Below are 26,398 nucleotides of genomic sequence, written 5' to 3' on the forward strand. Positions count from 1 at the left end.
CTGCAAGAACAGGAAGTGCTCTTAACTGCTGAGCTCTCTTTCCATCTTTTTTATTTTTATTACACAAGGTTTTGCATTGAAACTGGAGCTTATTAATTTACCAAATATTCAAACATATGAGCCTCTGGGGACATTCTCATCCAGACCGCCACAGTCCTCCTCCATGGTTAAAGACTTCAATAAGGACTTCAGTTCGAACGCCAGAACTCATGTAAAGATGGGAGCATGTTTGTAACCTCAGTGCTCCTATTGTGAGACAAGAGAACTCCCAGAAGCTCACAGGCCTGGAATCATTGGTGTTGGGTAACAAAGTAAGCTGTCTTTAACAAGGCAGAAGGCAAGGATAGATACTGGAGGTTACCCTCTGATCTCCACTCATGCCATGGCATGTATGCACCTGATCTTGCACACATTAACCGGCACACACACATACATGCAAATATCATGCACACATCACATGCACAGATATTTAAAAATCAACTTGAGCTGGGCAGTGGTGGTGCACACCTTTAATCCCAGCACTCAGGAGGCGGAATCAGGCAAATCTCTAGGAGTTCAAGGCCAGCCTGGTCTACAGAGTGAGTTCCAGGACAGGTTCCAAAACTACACCAAAAAACCCGTCTCGAAAAACAACAAAAAATCAACTTCCTTAAACAGTAAGTATTATCTATACCAAAACCCATTTGCTTTATTTTGACAATGTTTGGGAAAATTTGTATGGCCATTGTAATTAACTATCAAATTGATAAAAGCTAGAATCAAGTGGGAAGGGAGCCTCAATGAGGGTTTTATTGGGTTGGCCTATGGGAGACTGTCTTCATTAAATTAATTGCTGTGGGGAGACTCAGCTCATTTTGAGCAGCATCATTCCGTAGGCAGGGCATTCTGAACTATATATGAAAACATAGCTGAGCATAAGGAAGCAAGCAACTGAGCATGCATGCATTAATTTCTTTTGTTGTTGACTGTGGACATGATGTGACTGGCCATTTGACATTTCTATTGCTTTGACTTCCTTGCGATCAGTGACTGGAACTTGGAATTGTGAACTAAAATAGACCTTTTCTCCCTTGCTTTTTGTCAGGGAAGTTGATCTGCAACAGAAAACCATGGAAAACTAGGGAAGCCATGTTGTTAGCACCCTGCTATGACAGGGAACAAACCTTCCCGAGATTTTCCCAAGCAAATCAACCCAAACCCATGCTCTAGGAAGCCTCTAATCTACCTTTTCTGATTTTGGATTTGAACATAGTGTTTTCCTATGTTTCCTAAAGTCAAAATTATGTAACACTCTCTTAAGTCTGTACTTTGTGGTCCACCTAAGTGCATTGTTCAAATACTTTAATTTAAAAATAATTATAGATTGCAAGAAAATTGCCAAGACAGTACATACAAGTTTCATATGCCATTCACCCAAATCCTTCAATTATGACATCTTACAAAATGACTCAAAACACAACTCTTACCTCTAAGAAAATAAGAGATATTGTGTGTGTGTGTGTGTGTGTGTGTGTGTGTGTGTGTGTGTGTGTGAGAGAGAGAGAGAGAGAGAGAGAGAGAGAGAGAGAGAGAGAGCGAGAGCGAGAGAGAGCTTATGCATGCACCCATGTGTATGTAAGCAGAGCCCAAGGGTCAATGCCAGGTGTCTGCTATCGCTTTTTACCTTAGTTTTTGAGGCAGGGTTTCTCTCTGAATCTGAATCTGTTTTGGCAGTGAGCTCCTGGTATCTGACTGTCTCTGTCCCTCAACATCGGGGTTACAGACACAATGGCTATGGCTGGGTTTATGAGGGGTCGGGGATTTGAACTCAGGTCCTCTTGCTTTCATGGCAAGTGCTGCTATCTGTAGTTAGAGTTTTTTTGCCTGGCCCAGTCAGGACAAATCTCTCTTACCCGTCAGACCCATAGTCGCTCAGACCCAACCAAGAAAGCATATAGAAACTTATGTTGTTTATAAACTGTATGGCCGTGGCAGGCTTCTTGTTATCTACTTCTTTTATCTTAAATTAACCCATTTCTGTTAGTCTATACTTTGCCACATGGCTTGTGGCTTACCAGTGTTTTTACATGTTGCTTCTCATGGTGGCGGCTGGCGGTGTCTCTCCCCAGCCTTCTACTTCTCAGAAGTCTCTTCTCTCTTGTCCTGCCTATACTTCCTGCCTGGCCACTGGCCAATCAGAACTTTATTTACACAGAGCGATATCCACAGCACTTCCCCCCCCCCCTTTTTTTTTTTTAAGGAAGGTTTTAACTTTTATATAGTATAATTATATATAACAAAATAATTATCAAACAAGAATTATAGTTACGATATTAAAGAAGATATCCTATCTATCTTATATTTGTGAGTTTAAGGTTTTATATTTAATTTATTTTTTATCATAACTGAGGAAATTGTAATTATTTAGCCTTTAACCATATCAAAGACCTTAGAAGGATATAATATTACCTGAGAACCAGGAGAAGGATGTAAGCAACTTTTGGGAGTTTTGTAGGGTAGACAGAGACAGTTGGCAGCCTGGACAGTCATCTAATGTTTCTTTGTAAAGTTGGGGCATTTGTCTTTAGCCCACAGGGCTAGAGTCTCTTGGTCATTTTTTTCAGTGTCTTGTAGAATGTCTGGCAGTTTCCTCTGTGAAGCAGGAATCTGAAGGACCATTTTGTCAAGCAAAGTTTAGTGGTCATCTTTCTATGGGTCCTGTATGTCCAGTTGATCAAGCAGTCCAGGCAAGAACAGTTTTTTGTCCAAATGGCTATTTTTGTTAAGGTGAAGATAAACTCCATATGAAGTGTCTTTAATGTTTATTTTTGTTTTTGAAGTAAATCGGTGTTGTCAGGAGCAGACATGTCTCATTGTTTAGAAAGTCTAAATTTTAAAAATATTTTAAATGTTATATTTTGTAGGTCTTTGAAGTATTTGAAGATTATTTATCTATTTGAAATATGTCTATGTATATTATTTTTAATTATCCATTTTAATTTAAAATGAGTTATAGAAACATAATACCTTAAACATGATTAGAAATATACATACAGTATAACAAAATTAACTTTAAGTTTGTATCAATAGATTAAAATCTATATCAATGTAAAATATTTTAAACAAGTTGTTGTTTTTTAGAAGTAAGTTTTTTAATTTATCTTTTTATTTTATTATATCTGTATTATATCTTTTTTTGTAGAAAGAGATTTTATTTATAATTAACCTGTTTTAAAGAAAAATATTGGTTTTTTTTTTGTCTCACATCAGAGGGCTCTTTTGATTTGGGACACAAGAATCTTTTAACCTTTTTTTTTAGCAATATGTCTGGTTTTAGAGAAGGAGTGAGCCAATTTTATCTCTAAAGCCAGCTTGATAATTTTGGGAATGTGGGCGTAGGTTTTTTTTATTACTTTTTGTTGGAGGGGGCGCTGTATCTTATGGGGACATAAAGAAAATTTTAGGATTATGGAGTAGTCCATTAGGGTGAACCTCTGAGCCAGTTGCCTTGAAATTATTTTGGATGTTGGATCATCTGGGCCATTGTGTCATTGGAGACCTTTTAGGTGGTCTTGGCTGATCAAACCTGATGTATCTTAATTTGGAACAAATCCATAGTCTCTGGCTTTCTGTGGAAACAAAAGCAGAGACTCTTTTTTAAAGCAACATATCCTTATATCCAAATTTTGAAGTCAAGGTACCTTTAAAATTTACGTATTTGTTTAACTTAACAGCTTTTACGATCAAATCTTTTTTTGTAGTTAAAAATCCCAAAGACAATATAAACCAGATTCTCTGTGTAATATCCATCTTTGTAAGACTGAAATGCCACTGTGGCTGCCGGCTCCACCCACCTCAGCTTCTCAACATGGCGGTGGTACAGTTTACCGCCAGCTCTGGGTCTGGAGCCATGTGTACCATCAACTATCAGAAGCAGTTTTATCAAAGCAGCACATAGCCCAGAAACTTTTTTTTAAACTAGCAAAGGCTAAATCTACCATGCAGCAGAGTAAAGTGTCGCTTGTAGATTCTTCATTCCAGCCACACTGCAGGTCAGACGCACATGCCAGGAACCCGCCATAGTAGCTCAAACCCGCAGGCTGTCGCTAATTTGAGAGAGACAACTAGGAAGCTGTTTTTAGCTCTGTTTTAGAATCTTTTTTCTCAGGTTTTAGGTGGAAACTCTTGCCCCACGTTGGGCGCCATTTGTAGTTAGAGTTTTCCTGCCTGGCCCAGTCAGGACAAATCTCTCTTACCCGCCAGACCCATAGTCGCTCAGACCCAACCAAGAAAGCATATAGAAACTTATGTTGTTTACAAACTGTATGGCCGTGGCAGGCTTCTTGTTATCTACTTCTTTTATCTTAAATTAACCCATTTCTGTTAGTCTATACTTTGCCACATGGCTTGTGGCTTACCAGTGTTTTTACATGTTGCTTCTCATGGTGGCGGCTGGCGGTGTCTCTCCCCAGCCTTCTACTTCTCAGAAGTCTCTTCTCTCTTGTCCTGCCTATACTTCCTGCCTGGCCACTGGCCAATCAGAACTTTATTTACACAGAGCGATATCCACAGCAGCTATCCATTAAACCATCCTCCTTTGGCTCTAAATATGAGTCAAATATGAATGACCATGACCAAGAAACATGGATTCATGTTTATCAAAATAGTATATTCCAATATGGACCTGTCATCAGGGTCAAGAACAAGATCACAGTTCCACACTGTCACCCACAATAGCCAGAGTTGCTTTAATCTTTAGGGAACTCGAGTTATGTAAAGCTGGATCCTTAGCTTTGGTGCAGAAAATAATTTCAGAATGTGTCTCTGTGAAGCAGAGTTAGAGGGTTTTTTGTTTGATTTTTGTTTTGTTTTAAACAAAAACAACTTTAGGGGCTGGAGAAATGGCTCTGAGGTTAAGAGCACTGGCTGCTCTTGCAGAGGTCCACACGGAGGCTCACAATCATCTATAACTCCAGTTCTAGGAGATCTGATGCCCTCTTCTGGGCACCCCAGATACCAGGCACACGTGGTGCACAGGCCTATGTGCAGCCAAAATACTTAGACATATAAAATAAAATAAATAAATCTAAAATAAAAACAACTAAACAAAAGCAACCCCTACAGCTCCCAACATCCTCCTCCCAAATAAAACTCAAATGAGAAGTTGTGGTGACTGTAATAGAGGATGTTGGGAATTACCCAGGGCCATTTTCATGGAGGTCATTCTGCTGATTCACTTTTCCTTTTTAAAAAGATTATATTTTATTGATTAAATTATGTGTATATGTGTGTCTTGTGGGGGTACATGTCCATGGGTGCAGATATCCTTGGAGTTGAAAAGCAGACATTAGATCCTCTTGACATGGAGTTACACACAGTTGTGAGCTGCCTTGTCAGTGCTGGGAACTGAATTTAGGTCCTCTACAAGAGCAGCCAGTGCTCTTAACCACTGAGCCATCTCTCCAGCCTTTACTTCTCCTTTATGTAGGAGGTAGGGTTGTTTTCCAGGAACTTAGGGATTTTTTTTTGTTTTTTACTTTTCTTTTAAAAAATATTAAAAACCTACTATGGGTTTTTTGTTTTGTTTTTGCATTCCTAAATTTCCCCCTTCTATTGCTTCTCCTTATGTCTAGGTTCAAGTTACAGTCTCTTGTGGAGACTCTTTTATTTTTCTTCTTTAAAAAAAATTGTCAGCCAGGTGGTAGTGGAGTATACCTTTAATCCCAAAACTTGGGAGGCACGTGGATCTCTGTAAGTTCGAGGCTAGCCTGGTCTGCAGAGTGAGTTCCAGGACAGCCAGGACTGTTTCACTGAGAAACCCTGTCTCAAAAAACAAACAAACAAACAAACAAACAAAAAATATATTATGTGTGTATGTTGTGTACATGTATGTGCAAGTGTGTGTGTGCTTGTGTATATGACACTAGCCTGTGTACCACATTTGTATGTATGTACATATGTATGGCATTTGAGTGTGTGTGCATGTGTGTGAATGTAACTGTGTACTCGTGTGTGGGTGTGCTTGCAACCGTGCACCAAGGAGGATGTCAAGTAACTTCCCTTGACACTTGCCTTATTCCCATGAGACAGGTTTCCTCAATGAACCTGCAGTTTGTCTCCTGTCTCCATGCGCCACCTCCTCCTGTGCTGAGGTTATGGAGCATGCACAACCACACCCATCTTTCTACAGGTTGCTAGAAGTTGAACTCAGGTCTTTGTGCTCCTGTAGCAAGAGATACATGCTTATCTACATGAAACATATTCTAATTCTGTGGCTGTGGCTGTGGCTTCATTGGTAGAGTAAACATTTTCCTGGCATGCATGAAGCCCTGGGTTCCATGCCCAACATAGCAGAGACTGAGAGTGATGATCCATGCCTGCAAAGTTGATACTCAGGGGTGGAGGCAGAAGGATCAGAAGTCCAAGGTCATTCATATCCAGCTTGAGGTCAGTTTAAAATATGTGAGGCCCCATCTCATTAAAAAAATAAGAGAGAATTAAATAAGTAGGTAGCCTTGGGATTCTTTTTTAAGAGTTAAAATTTGGTCAGATGAGCAGAATTCTGTTAAACAACATTGAGCAGCAAACAATTCAGACTGACAGGGTTAAAAGGCCCGTGAACAGGAGATGGTTCATCTTTACAGGAAATGTTTTGTGGTTTCTTAAACAAAACAAAACAAAACAAAACAAAACAAAACAAAACAGCATGATTTGGGAAGGCTTACTGGGTAAGGGTACTTGCCGCCAAGCCTGACAACCTGAGTTCGATCCCCAGGACTCACATGGTGGGAGGAGAAAACTCCTGAGATACCTGAAAATTGTCCTCTGACCTTCACGTGAGTGAAGAGGCATATGAATGTATCATAAACACACACACACAAAATACACACACACACACACACACACACATACTTAATAATATAACATATGAGGAAGAAGTGAAAAAGATAAACTTAAAATAAATAAATAAGGGGCTGGAGAGATGGCTCAGTAGTTAAGAGCACTGGCTGCATCTAGCAGTGGTGGCACACTCCTTTTATCACAGCATTCGGGAGGAAGAGCCAGGTGGGTCTCTGTGAGTCCCAGGCCAGCCTGGTCTACAGAGTGAGATCCAGAACAGGCACCAAAACTACACAGAGAAACCCTGTCTTGAAAAAACTAAACAAACAAACAAACAACCCCCCTCCCCACAAAAACAAACACTGGCTGCTCTTCCAGAGGACCAGGGTTCAATTCCCAGCATCCACTGGTGGCTCACAAGTGTCTGTAACTCTGGTTCCAGGGCATCCAATCTCCTGGACTATGTGGGCACTGCATGCATGTGACGCACATGCATCCATGTAGGCAAAACAGCCATACACATAAAATAAAAAATAAAAAATGAATAAATAAATAAACTCAGACTGTATAGAAAGATGAGAGACTAGGCTATTGACAAAAGAATGTTTATTAAAAATATGTGCTCTTTCAAAATACATATCATCTTTAGATCAAAGGAAGTTAAATAAGTATTATTTGTTCACAACTCAGTAATAAAGAGTAAATTTCAAATAAGAATTTATATTTACATGAAACAAGTATCTATAAGTAGAATATAAAAACCCACAAGGCTTGGTGGCACACATCTTTAATCCCAGCACTCAGGAGGCAGAAGCAGGTGGGTCTTTCTGAGTTTAAGGTCAGTCTGGTCCATGAAGCAAATTCAAGGCCAGTCAGGGCTACTTAGTGAGGCTCTGTTTCAAAACAAAACAAATAGATAAAAAACCCTGAGTCTTCTCTTAGGGAATATTTACACATAGGAAAGTTATAACATCCATCACAAAACTGCAATAACTGCATACCTTCAATCCACAATATCTCAAAACTATTCAAAATAAATAATTCTATGATAAACATTTATAAACTCCAATAAAAATATGAAATATATATTAAAGCTTTCTATTCCAAATATATAAGTCAAATACTATATTTTGAAGGTCGGTCCCTCCTCATTTGAGCCCTAAGGTGCCTCCTTCAAATGACCTGGGACTATGGAGACAAATTATAGGAGACCACTGGGCCCTCAGCGGCTACCTCAGGGAGATGGGACTGAGGACATTCGGGATAACAGTTATATGGTGCTGATGAGTGGAATGGGCCCTGGAGGAATCCTGACTTCTTATTTCCCCCCCAGAGCCCCTATATATGTTCCCACTCCCAGGAGCATAGTGTGGTGATTCCATTCCACTCCTTCTAGAAGAACCTGGGTTCTTCTAGTTTCTTCTTCAAGGCAGTCCTCTCTTCTTCCCCCAGCAGTCCTTAATGTTGGCATAGAGTGTCTCCCTCAGGCACAGGGATCTGGAGGGAAGAGGGAGGCCAGGTCAGACTTCATACGTGCAATTCTTCAAGCAAGAACAAGAGTTATGTCCAAAGTCAATCCTAACTAGAAGTTAGAACATTTGACAAATAGGAACTTATGTTGAACCCTTCATTCTTTTGTCTGTTGTTCTGTGGTGCTCAGGGTCAGACCCCGAGGCTCCTGTGTGGTGGGGAAGTGCTCTATCACAGAGCTCATGACCCTTCATTCTTGGTAGTTGTCATTGTTTGGGAGATTTTTTAAAAAAGTGTGTACCTGTGTGTGCCTGTGTGTGTGTGTGGGGGGGGGCAGGTAGGAGGGGTTGTCCATGTGGGTGCAATGCCAGAGGAGGTCAGAAGAGGGCATCCGATTCCTGGAGCTTGGGTTGGTTGTGAGCCATTGGGACTTCTGCAAGAACACCAAGTGTTCTTTCCAGATGAGCTGTCTCTGACCCGCTTCTGTTGTTTTGAGACAGGCACTCTGATGTCAGTCCTGGAACACACTACTCTAATCACATGGGCCTTGAACAGTTAGTGGGCCTCCTGCCTCTGCATCCCAGGTATTGAAGTTAAGGCTTTCACAACCATGCCTGGCTGACCCTTGATTCTTAACTCCTAAACTTGAAGCATCATTTTCAAGAGTGATTTTCAGACTAGTTGACTTAGACCTCCAGAATCACCTAGGCCACCTTGTGTGGGTCCAGCACCCTGCTTGACAGCAAGGACCAGAGGAGACTGCTTGTGGTGTGGACTAGCTTTTCAGGATATGGCTCTGGACTGATTCACATTTGCTCCTCTTTGGTCACTTGTTTAAAATTTTTATTGCCATTTATTTATGGGGGCAGATGTACACCACAGTGGGACTGTGGTGGTCAGAGGACAATTTGTGGGAGTTGGTTCTTTCCTTCTGCCATGTGGGTCCTGGGAATTAAATTTACATGGCAGCAAGTGCCTTTCCATGCTGAGCTATCCTTCTGGCTCTTGAGTTACTCTCTCTCTCTCTCTCTCTCTCTGTGTGTGTGTGTGTGTGTGTGTGTGTGTGCATGAAAGAAAGGGGGGTCCTCAGGTGCCATTAACTTTGTTTTTTTAATATTTACTCATTTTTTATTTTATGTGCCTGGGTGTTTTGCCTGCATGTATGTCTTTGCATCATGTGCATGCAGTGCTCTTAGAGACCATAAGAGGGCGTCGGATCCTCTGGAACTGGAGTTATGAATGGTTTGAGCCACCATGCAGGTGCTGGGAATCAAACCTGGGTCCTCCGGAAGAGCAGCCAGTGCTCTTAACTGCTGAGCCATCTCTCCAGCCCCCAACTGATTTTTGGAGACTGTCTCTCACTGTCCTAGCCCTCACCAATTCATTTGGTTGGTTATCCAGCCAGGCCTAGGGATCTGTCTCCCCCTCCCTAGTGTGGGGATTACAAGCCCATGTCACAGTGCTGGGCTGTTTTGACATGGTTCTGGGCATCAGGTCCTCATGCTTGCAAGGCAAACACTTTACTGACTCATCTATCTATCTACTCCTGAGCCTTTGAAGGTTAAACACACTCACGGTTCCAATCTCTTGCTGTATCCTGGTCAACTCTTGGATGAACATCCTGACATAGACAGAGCCACTTGGTCATGCCTCACCCACTATGGTGGTCTGAAACCGTGGGAAAAATTAAACCTTCTCTTCCGTTCTTTCCATGAAGTATGACCAGAGTGTCCCCAAAGTAGCTAACAAAGGTGATCCTGAAAACTTGAGCAAAGGTGTAATTGTGGCTGGGCAACGGCTCAGTGGATAACCTTGCTGAACAAGTATGGAGACTGGAGTTTGGATTCCCAGAACCCACATACAAGCTAGGCAGGCCTGGCAGACACCTGTAATCCTGATACATAATAGGCACAGACAAAGATCTCTGGAGAACATGGGCTAACCAGACTAGCTGCCATTGACAAGCTCTGGGTTCACCAACACACTATACCACAATAGATAAAGTGAACAGACATCAACTGCTGCCCACCCCCACAGATGTACAACACACACACACACACACACACACACACACACACACAACATACATACATACATACACACACTCAGAAAACAGGAAAAACAAATGTAAATTATGGAGGTGTGGAATTATAGAGCTGCAGAATGTGAAGGGGGAACAGAAATTCATATTTCCTCAAACATATCTGGACCTAGTTGCTAAAGTAGAAGGATTTCTACTCAATTCAAATCTTTGTGACAAAAATGTCCATTTCCAAGGTCAGCTGGCTGGCCTGCAGGTGCATAGCCTGTCTCCCCAAGGTTGTGCCTCCTGTTTGTCATTGCTGTGTATGCAGTATGTATGAGGAGGGTCTGGCTGTGTGTGTAGCTGGGATTTCTCACAGTATGGAGATAAGTGTGGGATGTGAGTGTGTCAAGTGTGTGTGTGAGTTCTGTGCCTTTCCTAACTAGACCACAGACAGATGTACACACTTAAAAAGACACCAAGGACATACCTAACTCAGGTCAATGAACTTAGGCCTCCATGGCTCTAGGGTTCCAAGTTAGGTTGGTGCGATCCTGTGCCCATACCCACAGCTCTGAGTTGTAAGCTTGGATCTGGAAAAATGACAACAAAACAAAACAGTTCCATGAGAAGTTCCAGATGCTGGCTCTCCTGGAAGACTCCATGTCCTCGGATCCACCTTCAACTCTTCCATTCCCCAATCCCACCTCTCATATTCAACTGCATCCTTCTCTCTGTCTATCTAGCCTTCCCTTCTGCACCCCATGTGCCCCACACCCACCCACCTCTTCACACTCCTCCCGGGACACCCAGATCCTCCAGCCCATGGACCGAATGAGCTGGAACCGCAGTTTGTGGAACATGGGGCGCTGGGCATAGCTCTTCCCATAGAGGAAGTAAAAAATGTCTTGTTTAGGGGCCTGGTTGTCCTCCTCCATGTCATTGGCCAGGTACCTGGGGAAGAAATAGGGAATTATATGGTTCTTTATCAAAGAGGACCCAGAAGGGAGTCTGGGGGGCACTTCGTCACTGGATGGCATCAGTCCTGTCCATAGTGCACTGTGGACAGAAGGGATCTGAAAGCACCTGTCACATGGAACTGAAGAAGACAAGCCCAGTGCTGCCTTGCTGTTCATGACCTGAGATGACTTCTGGATTCCCTTTCAATCCGTCCCCTCCCCTAGGTTTGTGTTGTGTGCACACACCGGTGTCAGCTCAGGCTCAGAGTTTGGTCTGACCCTGGTTTCCTTCCCTTCTCTTCCTCTCCTTTCAGTGGCTGATACGGTCAACTTTTCTGAGTTCTCTCTTTCCATTGCCTCATGGTATAGATTATGTACTTTGTAGGGTTTGTTGGATGAATCAGTGAACTAAAGAATGAATGAATGGACAAATGAATGAATGAGTGAACAAATGAAAGTGATAAGGCAAAATGTAATACTGATAACCTCTTTGACTGAGTAGTATAACCTAACTACTCCCAACTTAAACAGAATTAATGTGTCCCAAGAATGAAGGGATATTTGATGAAGCCCCGCCTTCAATGGGTGCTCTCTAATCGGACTTAGGGAAAGGAGGACAACACCAGAGACTATAATCCTAATATCCTACCATGATACAAGTCCATTGCAATACTGCTGGAGGCAAAATCCAGAAGATCAAGGAAGGCAGTCAAGGAGGCATTGTCAATTTTTCGTTTGATTTGAATTGTCCTGATATATTGCTGCAATTGTCCCTGAATGCCTGAGCTCAAGAGATCATACCACCTCAGTCTCCTGAGCTGCAGGAGGCTCCTCCTCATGCTGATTGGTTTCAGAGTTTCAACAGACTTTAGGGGAGGGGGTTAACTGTCTCCAAGCAAACAACTGTGAGATGCTCACATAGAAAACACAAGACCTGGGGTTGGGGGATTTAGCTCAGCAGTAGAGCGCTTGCCTAGCAAGCACAAGGCCCTGGGTTCAATTCTCAGCTCCGAAAGAAAGAAGAAAGAAAGGAAGAAAGGAAGAAAGAAAAAGAAAACACAAGATCAAACCCAGGACAGGGCATTGGAAAGGAGACAGCCAGGGAATGGAGGAAGTATCAGGGTGATGAGGGAGTCAGGTTGGAGAGCACCTAGACAGAGGGCAGAGTTCACACTGGGCATTGCAGTCTCAGGGTGGAGGATGATTCCTGGTGCAGTTCTCTGGAAGCCTGGGAGAGAGTTGCCTGTGTTTTCCATACAAAACAGACCCACTAGACTGAGGACAGGTTGACAAGGTAAACCAGCAGGGAGCATTTTACCCAGGACTAATGCAGCATCAGGAAGCCTGAGATGGACACCTGCCATGGAATCCAGGAGAGAAGATGGGATGGTGTGTGGTGTGTTCAGTACAGGGGAGTCAGTAAAGGAAGCGTTGCAGCCCAGTGCTTGGGGGACACTTTAACTCCACCTTCCTCTCCTCTCAGGAGGGATCTGTGTTAGAATGTAGCCACATAGTTTCATGCCCTCTCTTAACCACTCACACAGACACTGGCAAGCCACCTTCTGAGAGTCTGTCTTAAATCTCTAGCTTTCAAGTGCCCAGATTTCTCAGTTTTCCAAGTGAGTTTCCAGACTCTCTGCTGGTGGGCACACATCTCTTCCTCCATCTGCCCTGCCTCTCCAGTGCCACACAGAGAAACACTGTTTCAAAACCCAAACCAAAACAGATAGAAAAAGAAGAGGAGGAGGAGGGGGAAGGGGAGGAGGGGGAGAAACTGAGCAGCAACCATTTCAGATCACCTGCCCCCTTTAAACCCGCAATCCCAGCTTTTTCCCTGTTTGCTCTTGTTTTGTTGAGTTCTTTCATGTTATTACTTTATCCCTGCATGGGTGTACTCCCTGCATGTATGTCTGTGCACATGTGCATGCTTGGTGTCCAAGAAGGTGAGAAGAGGGTTTCAGAACCCTTGGAACCACAGTTACAGTCGGCTGTGAGGCCCTGTGTGAATGCTGGGAATAAAATCCAAGTCCTCTGGAGAAGCAGGCAGCACTTGAACTGATGAGCCCTCTCTCCAGCTTCCTGTTCAGTTTTTCACTGTGTGTGTGTGTGTGTGTGTGTGTGTGTGTGTGTGTGTAGTGTGTGCAGCATGTATACATGTGGGTGTGTAGGTGCATGTTTGTGCATGTGTGCCTGTGTGGAGGCCAGAGGTGAACATCAGGTATCGATTATCGGGAACCATCTACCTTGTGTTTTTATATAGGCCTCTCCCTGGAACACAAGTCTTGCCAGTGAGTCTAGGCTGGCTGGTGAGTGAGCCCCAGGGATCCTGATATCTCTTCCCCCAGCATTAGGATAATATCCACATGTAACTACCCCTGACTTTTCATTTGGGCTCTGGGAATCTGAACTCAGGTCCATAAGACTGTACCTCAAGTGCTTTACCAACTGAACCATCTCTCCAGTGCCTTGCTCAGTATTTTAAATGGACATTAGCTTGTTTTCCCTCATAAAGATACGAAATTAGGTATATGAGAGATGAAAGGTCAGAGGCTCACTTCTCATGACCCAACATCCAGGGCAGGGGACAGTGACCAACAGAAGGATGCAAAATACTCACAGAGCCAGGAAGAAGTGGATTGGCCTAAACTGCCAGGAGAAGAGCCCTGCACGGCTGAAATAAGCTATGACCATAGACAGGAGGTACTGATGGAGAGAGGAGACAGGGAAGGAGAGGTCACACCCTGGAAAGGGAGAATGCAGGGACAGGGAAGGGGAGGCTGAGGTGGGTGACATGAGGCTCCGAGAAGAACCAAGAGTTTTGGGGGCCTGCTGGAGTGGGGAAGGGAGGTGAAAGGGGCTTTCAGGTGGGCCAGGCCAGAGGGAGCAGGCTCTGGGGCAGTTCTGAGGGAGAGCTTAGGACAACAGGAACAAGGAGGTCTTTGCCCGTTAGGAACAAAGGGTGCCAGAGAACTGTGAGAGGAGAAGAGGCAATTCCCAGGGTAAGATGGTGACTGTGGGCTCAGATCCCGAGGACCCCAGTGAGGCCTGGGCCTCCTGACCACTCTGCATGACACTGCCAGGCCCTGAAGGGAGACACTGGCAGGATATCAAGGGTCAGGACTGTGTGGCTTCAGAGAGAATGGTGGAGGGACAGAAGACTGTGGGTCAGGGAGGTCCCTCCCCAGGCAGGACAGGATCTGGAGCCCAGCTCAGCACACCTTATCAGACACTCTCAGCATCTTGTCCCAGGCCAGGAATTTTCTCACCACAGGATCCTCTGTAAATGAAGCATATGTGTCATGGTGTGGACTGCAACATGGAAAGAGGGCCATGAGAACCACCTCCCTGGGGGAGGGTCCAGGTAGGAACCCAGGATTAGACACAGGAGCAAAGGATGGAACAGGCACTTGTGGCAGAGATCCACCTGAACCTTCTGGGCGGAGGCGCTGAGAAAGGCTTAGAATATAGTGGCCTGTATACACGCTTAGATGCCTTCTATGTATATGTCATTTTGGAGTCAATCTTGCATATGCTGGACAAGACTCCACTACTGTTGGGGAATATTATTTTAAGGTGTGTTACTTTTGTTTATGTTGCATTTATTTAACTCTATGAAGTTGTGATACTTTGCTTATCTAAAATACCTGATGGTATAATAAAGAACTGAATGGCCAATAGCAAGGTAGAATAAAGGATAGGCAGGGCGGGCAGGCAGAAAGAATATATAGATGGAGAAATCTGGGAAGTAGACAGAGAAGGAGGAGGACCACAGAGCAAGCCACAGAGTAGGAATAGAAAAGGAAAAGCCCAGAAGCAAAAAGTAGACAGAATAATTTAAGTTAAGAAAAGCTGGTTAGAAATAAGCCAAGCTAAGGCCATGCATTTATAATTAAGAATAAGCGTCCATGTAGGATTTACTTGGGATCTGGGTGGCGGGCCCCCAAAAGTGCAGCAACAAACAACACACCACTGAGATACATCCACAGCCAAGGACAAAGACATCTCAACAGCTGATGTTCCCATTTGATGTCACATAAGGTTATGAACATGGATGTGTCGCCCTTGTGTGGATGAAGACAACCCAGCTCAGCAAAGTCAGAGCTAAGTTACAGCTGGGGTGGTGAACTCCAACCTCTCTCATTTCCATGTGGATCTATTTCAACTCTAGCCTAAGCCCCTGCTACCTATGAATCAACTGAGCTTGAGTTTCCCTGGCTGTGAGAGCAGCTTTCCCATGAGGAAGGAGGTTGACCAGAAGTTCCCTCTTTTGCCTAAGGAGGAAGCCATGCAAGTGTCACCTACCCAGCAGCCTGGCGAAGACTTTGTGGTGTTCAGGCCTCACTGTAGACACACGCTGCCTTTTTAGCTTCATCCTGAGCCCACACAGTGTCTCCACTGACCACACAGGCTCAGGTTCAGGGTCCCAAAGCTCTGCCAGGTCATCCTCAGAATCTGATGACAAGTCCCTCTTCTTCTTTGGGCTGGCAGATGGAGGCTGGGGGCTGGCCTCCACCCTTGTTTCTAAGTGAAGAAACCACAGCCCTGTGTGAAGCTCTGGCTTTGATGACTTCAGCCCTGCCTCACAGCACCCCAAACACCCCAAACCTCTTCAGCTGCTGCTTGTCCCCAAACATTTGTGCCTTTCCCTCTGTGCTGATAGCCACTGCCCCTCATCTTGTCCCCATCTCCTCTCCCTGTTCCTCAAGACTCTTCCTCATTAGAGATGAATTGTCCCCATGAAAAGGAAGTCTCTTCTTGTGTCCCCTCTTCTCTGTCCTGTCTCTGACTCTTGGTGCTTAACCCCTTCCTTGTTCTGTAGATTTTCTGTCCATGTGACGTCTGTGTCTGACCTGTTCTCCCTGCCTCCTGGACCCTCCTTCCTCCCTCCTTCCATCCTTCCGTCCCTCCTTCCTTCCATTCCTCCCTCCCTCCCTCTCTCCTTCCTCCCTTCTTTTTTTCCTTCCTCCCTTCCTTCCTTCCTTCCTTCCTTCCCTCCCTCCCTCCCTCCCTCCCTCCCTCCCTCCCTCCTTCCTCCTTGTTGTCACCCTCTCACATCTCTTCTCACGCAGTCCCCTCACCCGAGATCTCCCCATCCACCATCACCCCAGTTGAGGACCTGGTGATGCCAGGACTCTGTTCCTCAGAACACAATGACAGTTGGCCAGTGGTCACGATTCTCCTAACCTGTTTCCTCCTGTCCACAAATCCCAGACTCTGATCCTCCCGCCCTCCTCCCTGACTCTCGCTGACTCCACACATGATGTCCCTTCCCTAGTCTGAGGAGATCTCAAGAGTAGAGCTCTGAGAAGACACTGTTGTCATTTGGGCTGCCTAGCCCTGTGAGTGTGGTCCTTCATATCAGGAGGTCAGGAGCCTGTGATGTCATCAGCTTTCAACCTGAAAACCAGCTTAAAAAAAGCTTGTGTGATATATGGATTAATGTGTCCACTTTATCTCACAAACTAGGGTTGATATATCTCCTGCCACTGACATAGACTCATTCCACAATAAAACCATCTTCCATGTCTGGTTCCTACTTTCCCCTTTGTGTGCTGGGTAAGGGATGAAGACTGGGAGAGGTGCCTCAGTTGTTAAGAGTGTTTGGTGTGCAACCATAAGAATCTGAGTTCAAAATCTCAGTAACACAAGCCAGACACAGACTCTGTGTGTGTGTGTGTGTGTGTGTGTGTGTGTGTGTGTGTGTGTGTGTGTGTGAAGAGGGACAGGAGTCCCCAAAGCACCCCCATTTCAAGCAAGCCTCTCTCCCCAGCTTGAAACAGGCCTGAATTTCAAAATTAACAGAGCTGCTGACACAGATCCCAGGACAAAGCCATGACATTTGAAGGACTATCTGGTAACAATTGATTAACCACAGAATGCCCCAATGCTGGAGGTAGTCTATAAAGTTTGACAAATAACCGGTTAAAACTACAAAGTAAGGTAACACAGAAATTCTGAAAAATCCCTAAAACTTGAGCCAATCAGAATTACACCCATACTAGCACCCCTAAATGATGTAACCTTATGGTTTTTGCCTTTAAAAACTGAGCTTGCACCTCTGCTGTGTCAAGGTGCTTGACCAAGGTCCCTGCCATGCAGCTTGAACTGCTTCAATAAATCTTGCTTTTGCATTTCAGTGAGTTCTTGTCTCTGGTGGTCTCTCTGGGGGGTCTTGCACCCAGGGCACAACATTTGGGGGCCATCTGGGGTTTTGGGGGACCCAAGAGCCCCCAGAGCCCCCAAACCCCAAAGGTTTACACCGGCCGATTGGGTGAGTCTGTCTGTCTTGCTTGTTTGTTGTTTCTATTTCTCCTTTCTGATTGCTGCTGGCAGCTGTCTGTATCTGAGAGGTTCCATTTTGGTGGATGCACTATAAAAGCGAAACTGGAGGAGTAGGGAGATACCCCTCTCCTCGTCTGGGCAAAGTTCTCCAGTTTGAAGCCACTTTGCCAGGGACCCACAAGGGTCCAGTCTGTAACTGGGGATTGGGAGACTCTGTAGACTTGTCCCTGTCCCATCTGTAGGTCTTTGGCTTCCTCTCTGGAGCCCATCTGCCTGGACCATCTGTCAGTGGAATTCTGTAAAGGGCCCTTGTTCTTCCTTTTTGTCTGACTGTCTTGTTCGTCAATGTAATTTGTTGTGTTTCTGCTCATCACTCGTTTACTAACACACTGCAGACTGTGACACAAGGGGTTTTGTCTTCAGGTGACAGGAGAGCTGTTTTGTTGTCTTGTCTTATGTTGTAAAAAATTTTGTTTGCCTTCCAGTTGGAATGTCCTACCTATATGAATGCGTGTGTGAGAAATGTGGCCACATATATATATATGTTTATGCCTGAGCTTGTGTATGCGTTATGACTGGATGGTATCTTATGGGCTGGATGGCCAGCAAAAGAGACAGAGGTCCCTTTGGTTGCTTTCTTGCTCTCTGACCAGAGTTTGGGCAGTAGGCAGGAACTAGTAGCAGCAGTCTGGCAGGCAGCAGCTGTGCAGCCCAGGTGCCACTGAGTGGGCTAGGAGGGCTGTGAGCACCACATGGCCCAGACTCGGAAGTTGAGTGGGGACTAGGCATGGCTGGATACTGGGGTGGGTCATGAGCACTGTGGGGCTCTGACATGGCCAGCAGGTTCCGGCTGGGTTCCTGTGCAGAGAGCCATGGGGCAGAGCTGGCAGAAGCCAGAACCCCCCCTCCCCCAGGAGCTCAAAGTGTGGAGAACTAACTGCCCCTCCAGGGTCACAGCTGAGGAATGGCCTACAGGTCTGTGGGCTCAGCCAGGGACAGGGAGTCCCTTCCAGTCTGCCACTCTCATGCACTTGAAAATCTGAGGTTAACAACAATCTTTTGTCCCCAGTGTGTGTGCCTTCCCCTCCTCTTCCTCTCCCATGCTGTCTGGTGGGGCTCCCAAGACCTGCCCTGGGGCTAAAACCTGATCAAGGTCTGGTTCCAAGAATAAAATGTCACTGCCTATGGTTGCTAAGTTCCTGCGACTATGTTATAAGGCTAACAAAGTTTCTTGTCTGTGGTACAGTGCTGATGCAAATTTAGGAGTTATTCTTGTTATGGTATATGCATGTATTTCTGTTCTTGTTTAAAATATTGTAGCTTTACAATATATCTAGACTACTGAGGGAAATCATAAGAGTTTCTATGTTTAAAAAAGCAGAATTTATCTGGAATAAATGTCTGAGGGATCAAAGGAAAGGACTTAGTGTACACAAAAGGTTGTAGAAAGTCAGAGAGGATATGATGTAAACTATGTTTGTTATGGTTTCTTATATCTGCAAATACTGAATTTAAAAGTTAATTCTGGTTGGTTTCATTTTAAAAATGGCTAATGATTCTGCAAACTGCTTATGTATGTATGTATGTGGACAGGTATGTGACTTGGATTTAACTATATGTGTAAATGTAAGCTAGCTTTAATGGTATGTATATGTATGTAACTTGAATCGAACTGTATGTATGTATGCAAGTAATTATTGTTTAAAAACATGCTTTAAACAGCAACCATGTGGTGACCTCACTGGCAGCCATATGAATGGCAGCCATCTTTTACTAAGGTTATAAAGATCTACTCAGATTAACACCTAAATACTTATGTCTTTACCAAATGTTTAACAACAGGTTCTAGAGAATTTAAATAGATGGCAACATATGTTTAATAAATAAGGTATTTAATAAATATTAAAGTTGTACCTCAATGCTTTTATACACAGGAATATACTCTGGCAGCTAAACTTTGTAATTTAAGATTTACCCATGTAATAAAATGATAATGGTTTTAAAGACTTAAAAGGATCATGGGAAACAGCTGAGGTTTGCAAATGTATGGCAGGACTAGAGTTCCAAAAAGAGTCCAGTTGCAAAGGTGGACCTTAGCAGTTTTAAAAATTCCAGTGCCAGATGATGATCACTAGAAGCACCAGCCATAATGAAATAAAGCAAGCCGGCTATATATGTGCTGCCAAGGGTAGAGTCACAGCCATAAGCTCCACATGCTAACCAGAAACTGGGATGTTCATTTCTTGTGATGCAGCAAGACAATGACCTAGGCAGTCTGACAAAGGACTTGAAACAGCTTCTGACTCCACAAGTCTTCACCCTTTGGGAGTTAAAAAAATCTGTTAAACCTGTATGTTAGATGTTTGCATTGAGATTCAACAATGGCAAAACTGCAGTTATGAAATACCATTGAATAAAAATGTTTCTCCTTACCCAAGGTACATTCAGGCTTAAGAATGCTGTCTAGCCTCCTTGTATTTGCTAAGTTTGTGAAGCTTAAGTTATTTGGATAAACTGAGACATATATATGTTTTATATTGATATTTTGTTTTGGTTTCTTTACTGAACCGATATTTGATGCTAAAAGAGCTTCAATTTAAAATAATTGTTTTTAAGGCTACTTATTGTAGACTGTTAGGGAACATAAGTAAATAGCCATAAATAATCAAGTTTTTAAAAAAAATTGTAGTCAGGCTAAGTACTGATGTAATATTACAGGGATAAGCTTTACTTAGTCCCTTGCATATGTTTTCAGGGTAGAGCTTGAAACAAGTAACTAGAAACAAAGTTTGTCTATTCAGATATACCTGGACAGCCCTCATACTTCAGAGATCTACAGAATATGACATTTAAATGTTGATCTAAAAACTTATTACATCAGACAGACTTCCAGATCCTAACAGTGACTCAAGGTCTCCAAAGAAGATTACTTATGAGGCACCAAAACATCTCTGCCTGGATTATGGCAACACTGACCACAGGGCAAGATGCCCCAATGCAACGCCTGCCACCAGGACCCAGCCCAGACTGTGGACAAGCAGGACACTGGAATTGATTGCACCCTTTTTCCTGGACAAATCAAGATCAGTCTTCTGTGTCCCTATTCCACAGGAAAAATACTCTCCCTTATGGGCCTGAGGGCGGAAGAAGATCGATGCTGTTCTGACCCATGCCTCCAATGCTATGGAGACCTGGGTATGGACTGGTCCCTCTCATTTATAGAATTGGAAGCTGCTTGGTCTGCACTCAGATATAGTTTATCCTTCTCAGATCTCTGATAGTACTGATGGCTAGGTTAGCTATAACTTTGTCAGCTTGGCACCACCAGACAATAAGATCCTTCTGCAAGGCTATAGCCAGCTTGTTAGTTCATTTTAAAAAATGTTCTAAGATACAAAAATTTAAATAAGTCATAAAGGTTCAGATATCAGTCTAAGAATGGTCTGATGATAAAAAATCTTCTAAGCTTTAAGGATCTCAAAAAAATAATTTAAGATAAAAAATGTTTCAGATTGTTTTCCGGTTCTATGATGTAATGGTTCAGAGCTTAACATTTAAAAGTCCTGACAAGCTGGCAGAGCAACTACTACTTACTGTTCAGTCACAGGTTTAGCATTTTAGATTTGTCATCTAAATATATCTAAATGTAAACCTAAAAATGCTTCTCATCAGGTCAAAAATCTCTGTCCAATTTATTCCTGGCTCTCTGGACAGAAGGAAAATGTACAAGCTTTTAACCCAAATCTGCAGTTCTTGTTGGGACTCAAAGGTGTGAGTCCACTTCTGCTGTTTTACAGATACCCATTACCTGCTTTGTCTACGATATGGATTTCAGTACAGATTGGTATAGGCCTCAGAGGGTTAAAAGAGTCATAAAACTTGGATCCACGGGTGGTGATGGCGGCGGCGCACGCCTTTAATCCCAGCACATGGCTGCAGAGGCAGGTGGATCTCTGTGAGTTCGAGGCTACCAAGTGAGATCCAGGAAAAAGACACAAAGCTTCACAGAGAAACCGTGTCTTGAAAAACAACAACAACAACAACAACAAAACAAAAACAAAAACGAAAAACCCTTGGATCCACTTCACAGAGGTTGGAAGGACCCCAGATAAGTGCAGATTCCTAAGGATGGTATTTTTCCTCTCTCTTGGTCTTGGGACTCCTGTTTTTCCCAATTACTAAGGGTATGGGCCAAAGGGTTCCAATAAATTCATAAATTTTAACTTCTGTTCCTGTTTAAGTTTGTCTCAACAGATTTTCACTTGGCTGGCAGTCCCCTCCAAGCTTCAGTTGCTAACTACACTGCTCCAGATGTGTGACCTCTGGACTTGTTAAAAGCTGATGTGGACCAGCCCAGCCAACGTGATTCTTCCCTGTCTCTACGGGGTCAGACAGCCACATGCTTCTGACAAATGCCCCAATTGCCCAGTCTTTAACTAGCCTTTCAGCCTTTTGGGAGCCCTGACAATGGTGCCCCAATGCCAGCTGGAAGCAGATCCAGAAAAGAATATGTCATCCCATGTTCCCTCTTTAGATAAGGCTGAGATGTTGGGTCCAAAGAAAACTCCCTGACATAGAGGCAAAATGGGCATTATTAACTACTTTAATTTCCACCCTAATAGGTCCATTAACAGTCAGTCTTGCTTCTGGTACTAACCATCGGGCCCTGTATCTTCAACCAGCTGCTCCAATACATAAGACAGAGGCTGGGTACAATTCAGCTCATGGTATATGCCCAAGAAGACAAGGGACACCTACGAGCTGGCCACTAGAAACCCATGAGATGGGGGAAATGAAGAACCAAAGCACCCTCATTTCAAGCACACAGAAATTCTGAAAAGCCCCTAAAACTTGAGCCAATCAGAATTATACCCATACTAGCACCCCTAAATGATGTAACTTTATGGTTTTTGCCTTTAAAAACTGAGCTTGCAGAGGGGTGGGCACCTCCTCTAGCCTCTGCTGTGTCAAGGTGCTTGACCGAGGTCCCTGCTGTGTGGCTTGAACTGCTTCAGTAAACCTTGCTTTTGCATTTCAGTGAGTTAGTGTCTCTGGTGGTCTCTTTGGGAGTCTCGCGCCTAGGGCACAACAAGGAGGATCCCTGGTTATTGGCTGCTAACCTAGCTAAGAAATGAGAAGTAAGGCACAGAGTGATAGAGCATACTTGATGCCCCCCTCTGGCCTCTTGCACACTCACAGGTGTATACACACACACACACATACACACACACACACACACACACACACACACACACACACACACACCAAGAGAGAGAGATAGAGTGATGGGAGAATTCCCACAGAGCTGCACCTAATCTGACTCTAGAGTGTCAGCACCTAGCTTTGATCCACCTTTTGTGATTGCTGCCTTCACTCTCCATACCTTTTGTTTGAAGTTATCTAAGAGTTTTCGTAGGGGATCAAAGCCTATGCAAACTTAGTTTAAGAACAACCAGAACACTGCGGTATTCTTTTTTTAAAAAATATTTATTTATTATGTATACAGTGTTCTGCCCAGAAGAGGGCACCAGATCTCATTACAGATGGTTGTGAGCCACCATGTGGTTGCTGGGAATTGAACTCAGGACCTCAGAAAGAGCAGCCAGTGCTCTTCACCTCTGAGCCATCTCTCCAGCCCACTGTGGTATTCTTTACTGAGAATTTGTATTTGGCACTGTCCCTCTGTGTGGCTTAGATAAGAAGATTTGGTTATAGAATTTACTTACTAAAGGTGTGACTTGTATAACAATAAAAGGGCCCTTTACTCAGGGATAGTGAGCCTGCAGTTGGGAAAGGCTAAAAATTCACCCTCAAGGTGCCTCTCTCTCTTGATTCCATAGACCTGCGTGAACACCCACATCCAATATATAATAACACACACACACACACACACACACACACACACACACACACACACGCACGCACACACGCATGCATGAAGAGAGACAGAGGAAGACACATGATGTTGACTTGTGGCTTCCCCAGAAATACAGATACTTGGGTAAGTTTCAATGATTCTAAGAGTAGAAGAAAGAGGTCTGGCTTAGCCATTGACTGGAACACATACAGATTTAGAATGCAACAGGGATTAAAAACAGGGAGGGAGCAAATCAAGGGGTGATGAGATGGCTAGATAGGTCAGAGCACTCTCCACCAAGCCTGTTGGTCTGAGTTTGATCCACATGACTGGAAGGAGATAACCGACTTCCACAAACTGTCCTCTGACCTCCCTATGTGTCCCATGGCAAGCACATGCACACACACACACACACACACACACACACACACACACACAAATGTTAACTTTTCATTAAAAAAAGGAGTAACGTTTCTCTTGAGCAAGCAGCAAATGGAGAGTGTTTTTGAGTGAGGGGTGGTGTGATGGGAGGCTTTCTTTGCTGGGTGGAGGCAGGCCTGGAGTCCTTCTCTGAAAAACCATCTAGCCAACTCTTCCTGCAACCTTTGATGCCTATGTAAACATGGAGACCTGGGAGGGAGGCGTAGGCAGAGTATCTACCCCTCATTTCTCCACACCTCGTTGGGCCTGTAGCTCGGGCTTTCCCCTTATCTTGGTGAGTGGTTGTTTCCAATTACTTTGGGAAGCATATTGGTCTGTGACCCTCAATACCCAGTAAGACCCTTGGAGCAGAGTGGGGCAGGGACTGAGCAGCTGGGCTTCTACTACTTCCACCCATGGTGGCGTCTCAGGATCCAGATTTTCTACCCCAGATGGTCACATTTACCAAATGGAGCAAATACAGGAAGTAGGGGCTGTTGCCACACAAGCATGATGACTGGAGTTGACACCTATAATACCTCCCACAAAAAGTCAGTGGGTGTGGCAACTTTTCTGTAATCCCACTACTCAGAAGTGGAGACTAGGGAATCCCATAGCCAATCTGGCTGGCTGGGCTAGTGGGTGAGCTCTGGGTTCAAGGGACTCTGAAAAAGTGGAGCATAATTGAGGAAGACATCCAATGTCAACCTCTGGTCTCCACACACATTCACTCATACATGTGTGTGCACCTATACACACACTCACCCACATACAAGCATACATGCATGTGCATGTACACCACACACACATTAAAAAATTTAATTTCCTTAAATATAGGAATTAACACTTTTAGGAAATCAGATACACACACACACACACACACACACACACACACACACACACACACACGAGCCTGAGAGGTCCTAGTTCACTGTCCAGATGCAGACTTCACAATTCACTGAACAAGAGGGACCAAGCTCAGCTTAGAGAAGCCAGTAGTGTCCTGAAGTGGTAGGCACTGAGTGGGGTCTCAGAACTGGAGGCCATAGTCAGAGAATGTGCACTGGCACATAACCCCCCACTGAGAGCATTCAGTGTACAGGAAAGTAAAAGCCAGGGTTGGAGATCGAGGCAAACCCCACTCCTATCTTCACCTTGATCTTCAAGACATCCATATACAAGGTTGCCACTGGAGGCATGGTCATGTTTCATCTCCTTGTCACTTAAACTTATGGGGCTGAAGAGATGGCTTAGTGGTTAAGAGCACTGATTGCTCTTCCAGCACCCGCATGGTGGCTCACAACCATCTCTAACTCTAGTACCAGGAGGATCTGAAGCCTTCTTCTGGTCTCCAAGGGGACTGCACACATATGGTGTGCAGTCATACATGCAGGCAAAACATACATACATGTAAAATAAAATAAATTCTTTTTAATTTATGTTTTGTATGTGCATATATGTGGATACATATACATGTGCATGTAGAGGTAGACATTGGTCTTAATTGCTCTCCACCTTATTAAACATTTAAAATTTATTTTATTTGGGGTGGGCTTGGGCAAGTGCAGTCAGAGGACAGCCTGCTGGAATCATCACTCTTTTTTTTAAAAGATTTATTTAAAGATATATTTATATATTTATTATGTATACAACATGTATGACTGCAGGCCAGAAAAAGGCACCAGATCTCATTACAGATGGTTGTGAGCCACCACATCGTTGCTGGGAATTGAACTCAGGACCTCTGGAAGAGCAGTCTGTGCTCTTAACCTGTGAGCCATCCCTCCTGTCCCCTGGAGTCATCACTCTTATACCACCACATGGGTCACAGGGCTCAATCTCAAAAGGTCAGATTTTGCAAGAGGTGCCTTTACCCATCTCGTCATCCTGCCGGCCCTCCACCTTGTATTTTTGAGACAGTTATAGTGATATTTTATTTGTATTGAAATTTGATTTTATTTGTATGTCAATAAAGTTGCCTTGAGGTCAGAGCAAGCCAGAGCAGAAGCTGAGCAGTAGTAGGGCACGCCTTTAATCCCAGCACTTGGGAGGCAGAGCTAGGTGGATCTCTGTGTGTTCAAGGACACACCCAGCATGGCAGACACACGCCTTTAATCTCAATACCAACCATAGAAGACATGGAGGTATGTACAAACAGGCAGTGACGAGGAGGTCATGTGGCTGGGTTTACAACCAATGATAGAGGAGAACAGAAAGTTTTTAAATAGACAGGACGCAGAGAAGTAGGTCTCTTGCGGAGAGGAAGAACCGCAGAAGCAGTGAAGGGTAAGGTTTTCTGCTCTTGCTCTGACCTCGTGGTTTTTAACTCTGCAATCGGTTCTGTGTTTCTTATTTAACAAGCCAGATACACCTACAGACAGTTTCTACTGAACCTGGAGCCTGATGACTCATCTAGACTCACTAGCCACAAGTATAGGAGAATCTACTGTGTCCACCTCCCCAGCTCAGATTACAGGCCCAAGCCACCCTTCCTTGTTTTGTTTTGTTTGGGACAGGATTTCTCTGTGTAGCCCTGGCTGACCTGGAGCTCAACCACATAGACCAGGC

General features: G+C 44.1%; 1 protein-coding gene across 1 annotated transcript; it reads right to left on the bottom strand.

Moving 5' to 3' along the window:
- Positions 1-10,821: 10,821 nt before the first annotated feature.
- Positions 10,822-25,716, bottom strand: LOC118572602 (speedy protein E4A-like). The gene is given in 8 exon segments (XM_036172327.1): positions 10,822-10,905; positions 11,098-11,266; positions 13,889-13,974; positions 14,490-14,548; positions 15,574-15,813; positions 16,350-16,493; positions 16,496-16,547; positions 25,705-25,716. Coding segments are annotated over 8 exon segments (846 nt in total).
- Between the last annotated feature and the right edge of the window lie 682 nt (positions 25,717-26,398).

This window comes from Onychomys torridus, chromosome 22 (assembly GCF_903995425.1).
Source record: "Onychomys torridus chromosome 22, mOncTor1.1, whole genome shotgun sequence".
In the NCBI taxonomy this organism is placed as follows: domain Eukaryota; kingdom Metazoa; phylum Chordata; class Mammalia; order Rodentia; family Cricetidae; genus Onychomys; species Onychomys torridus.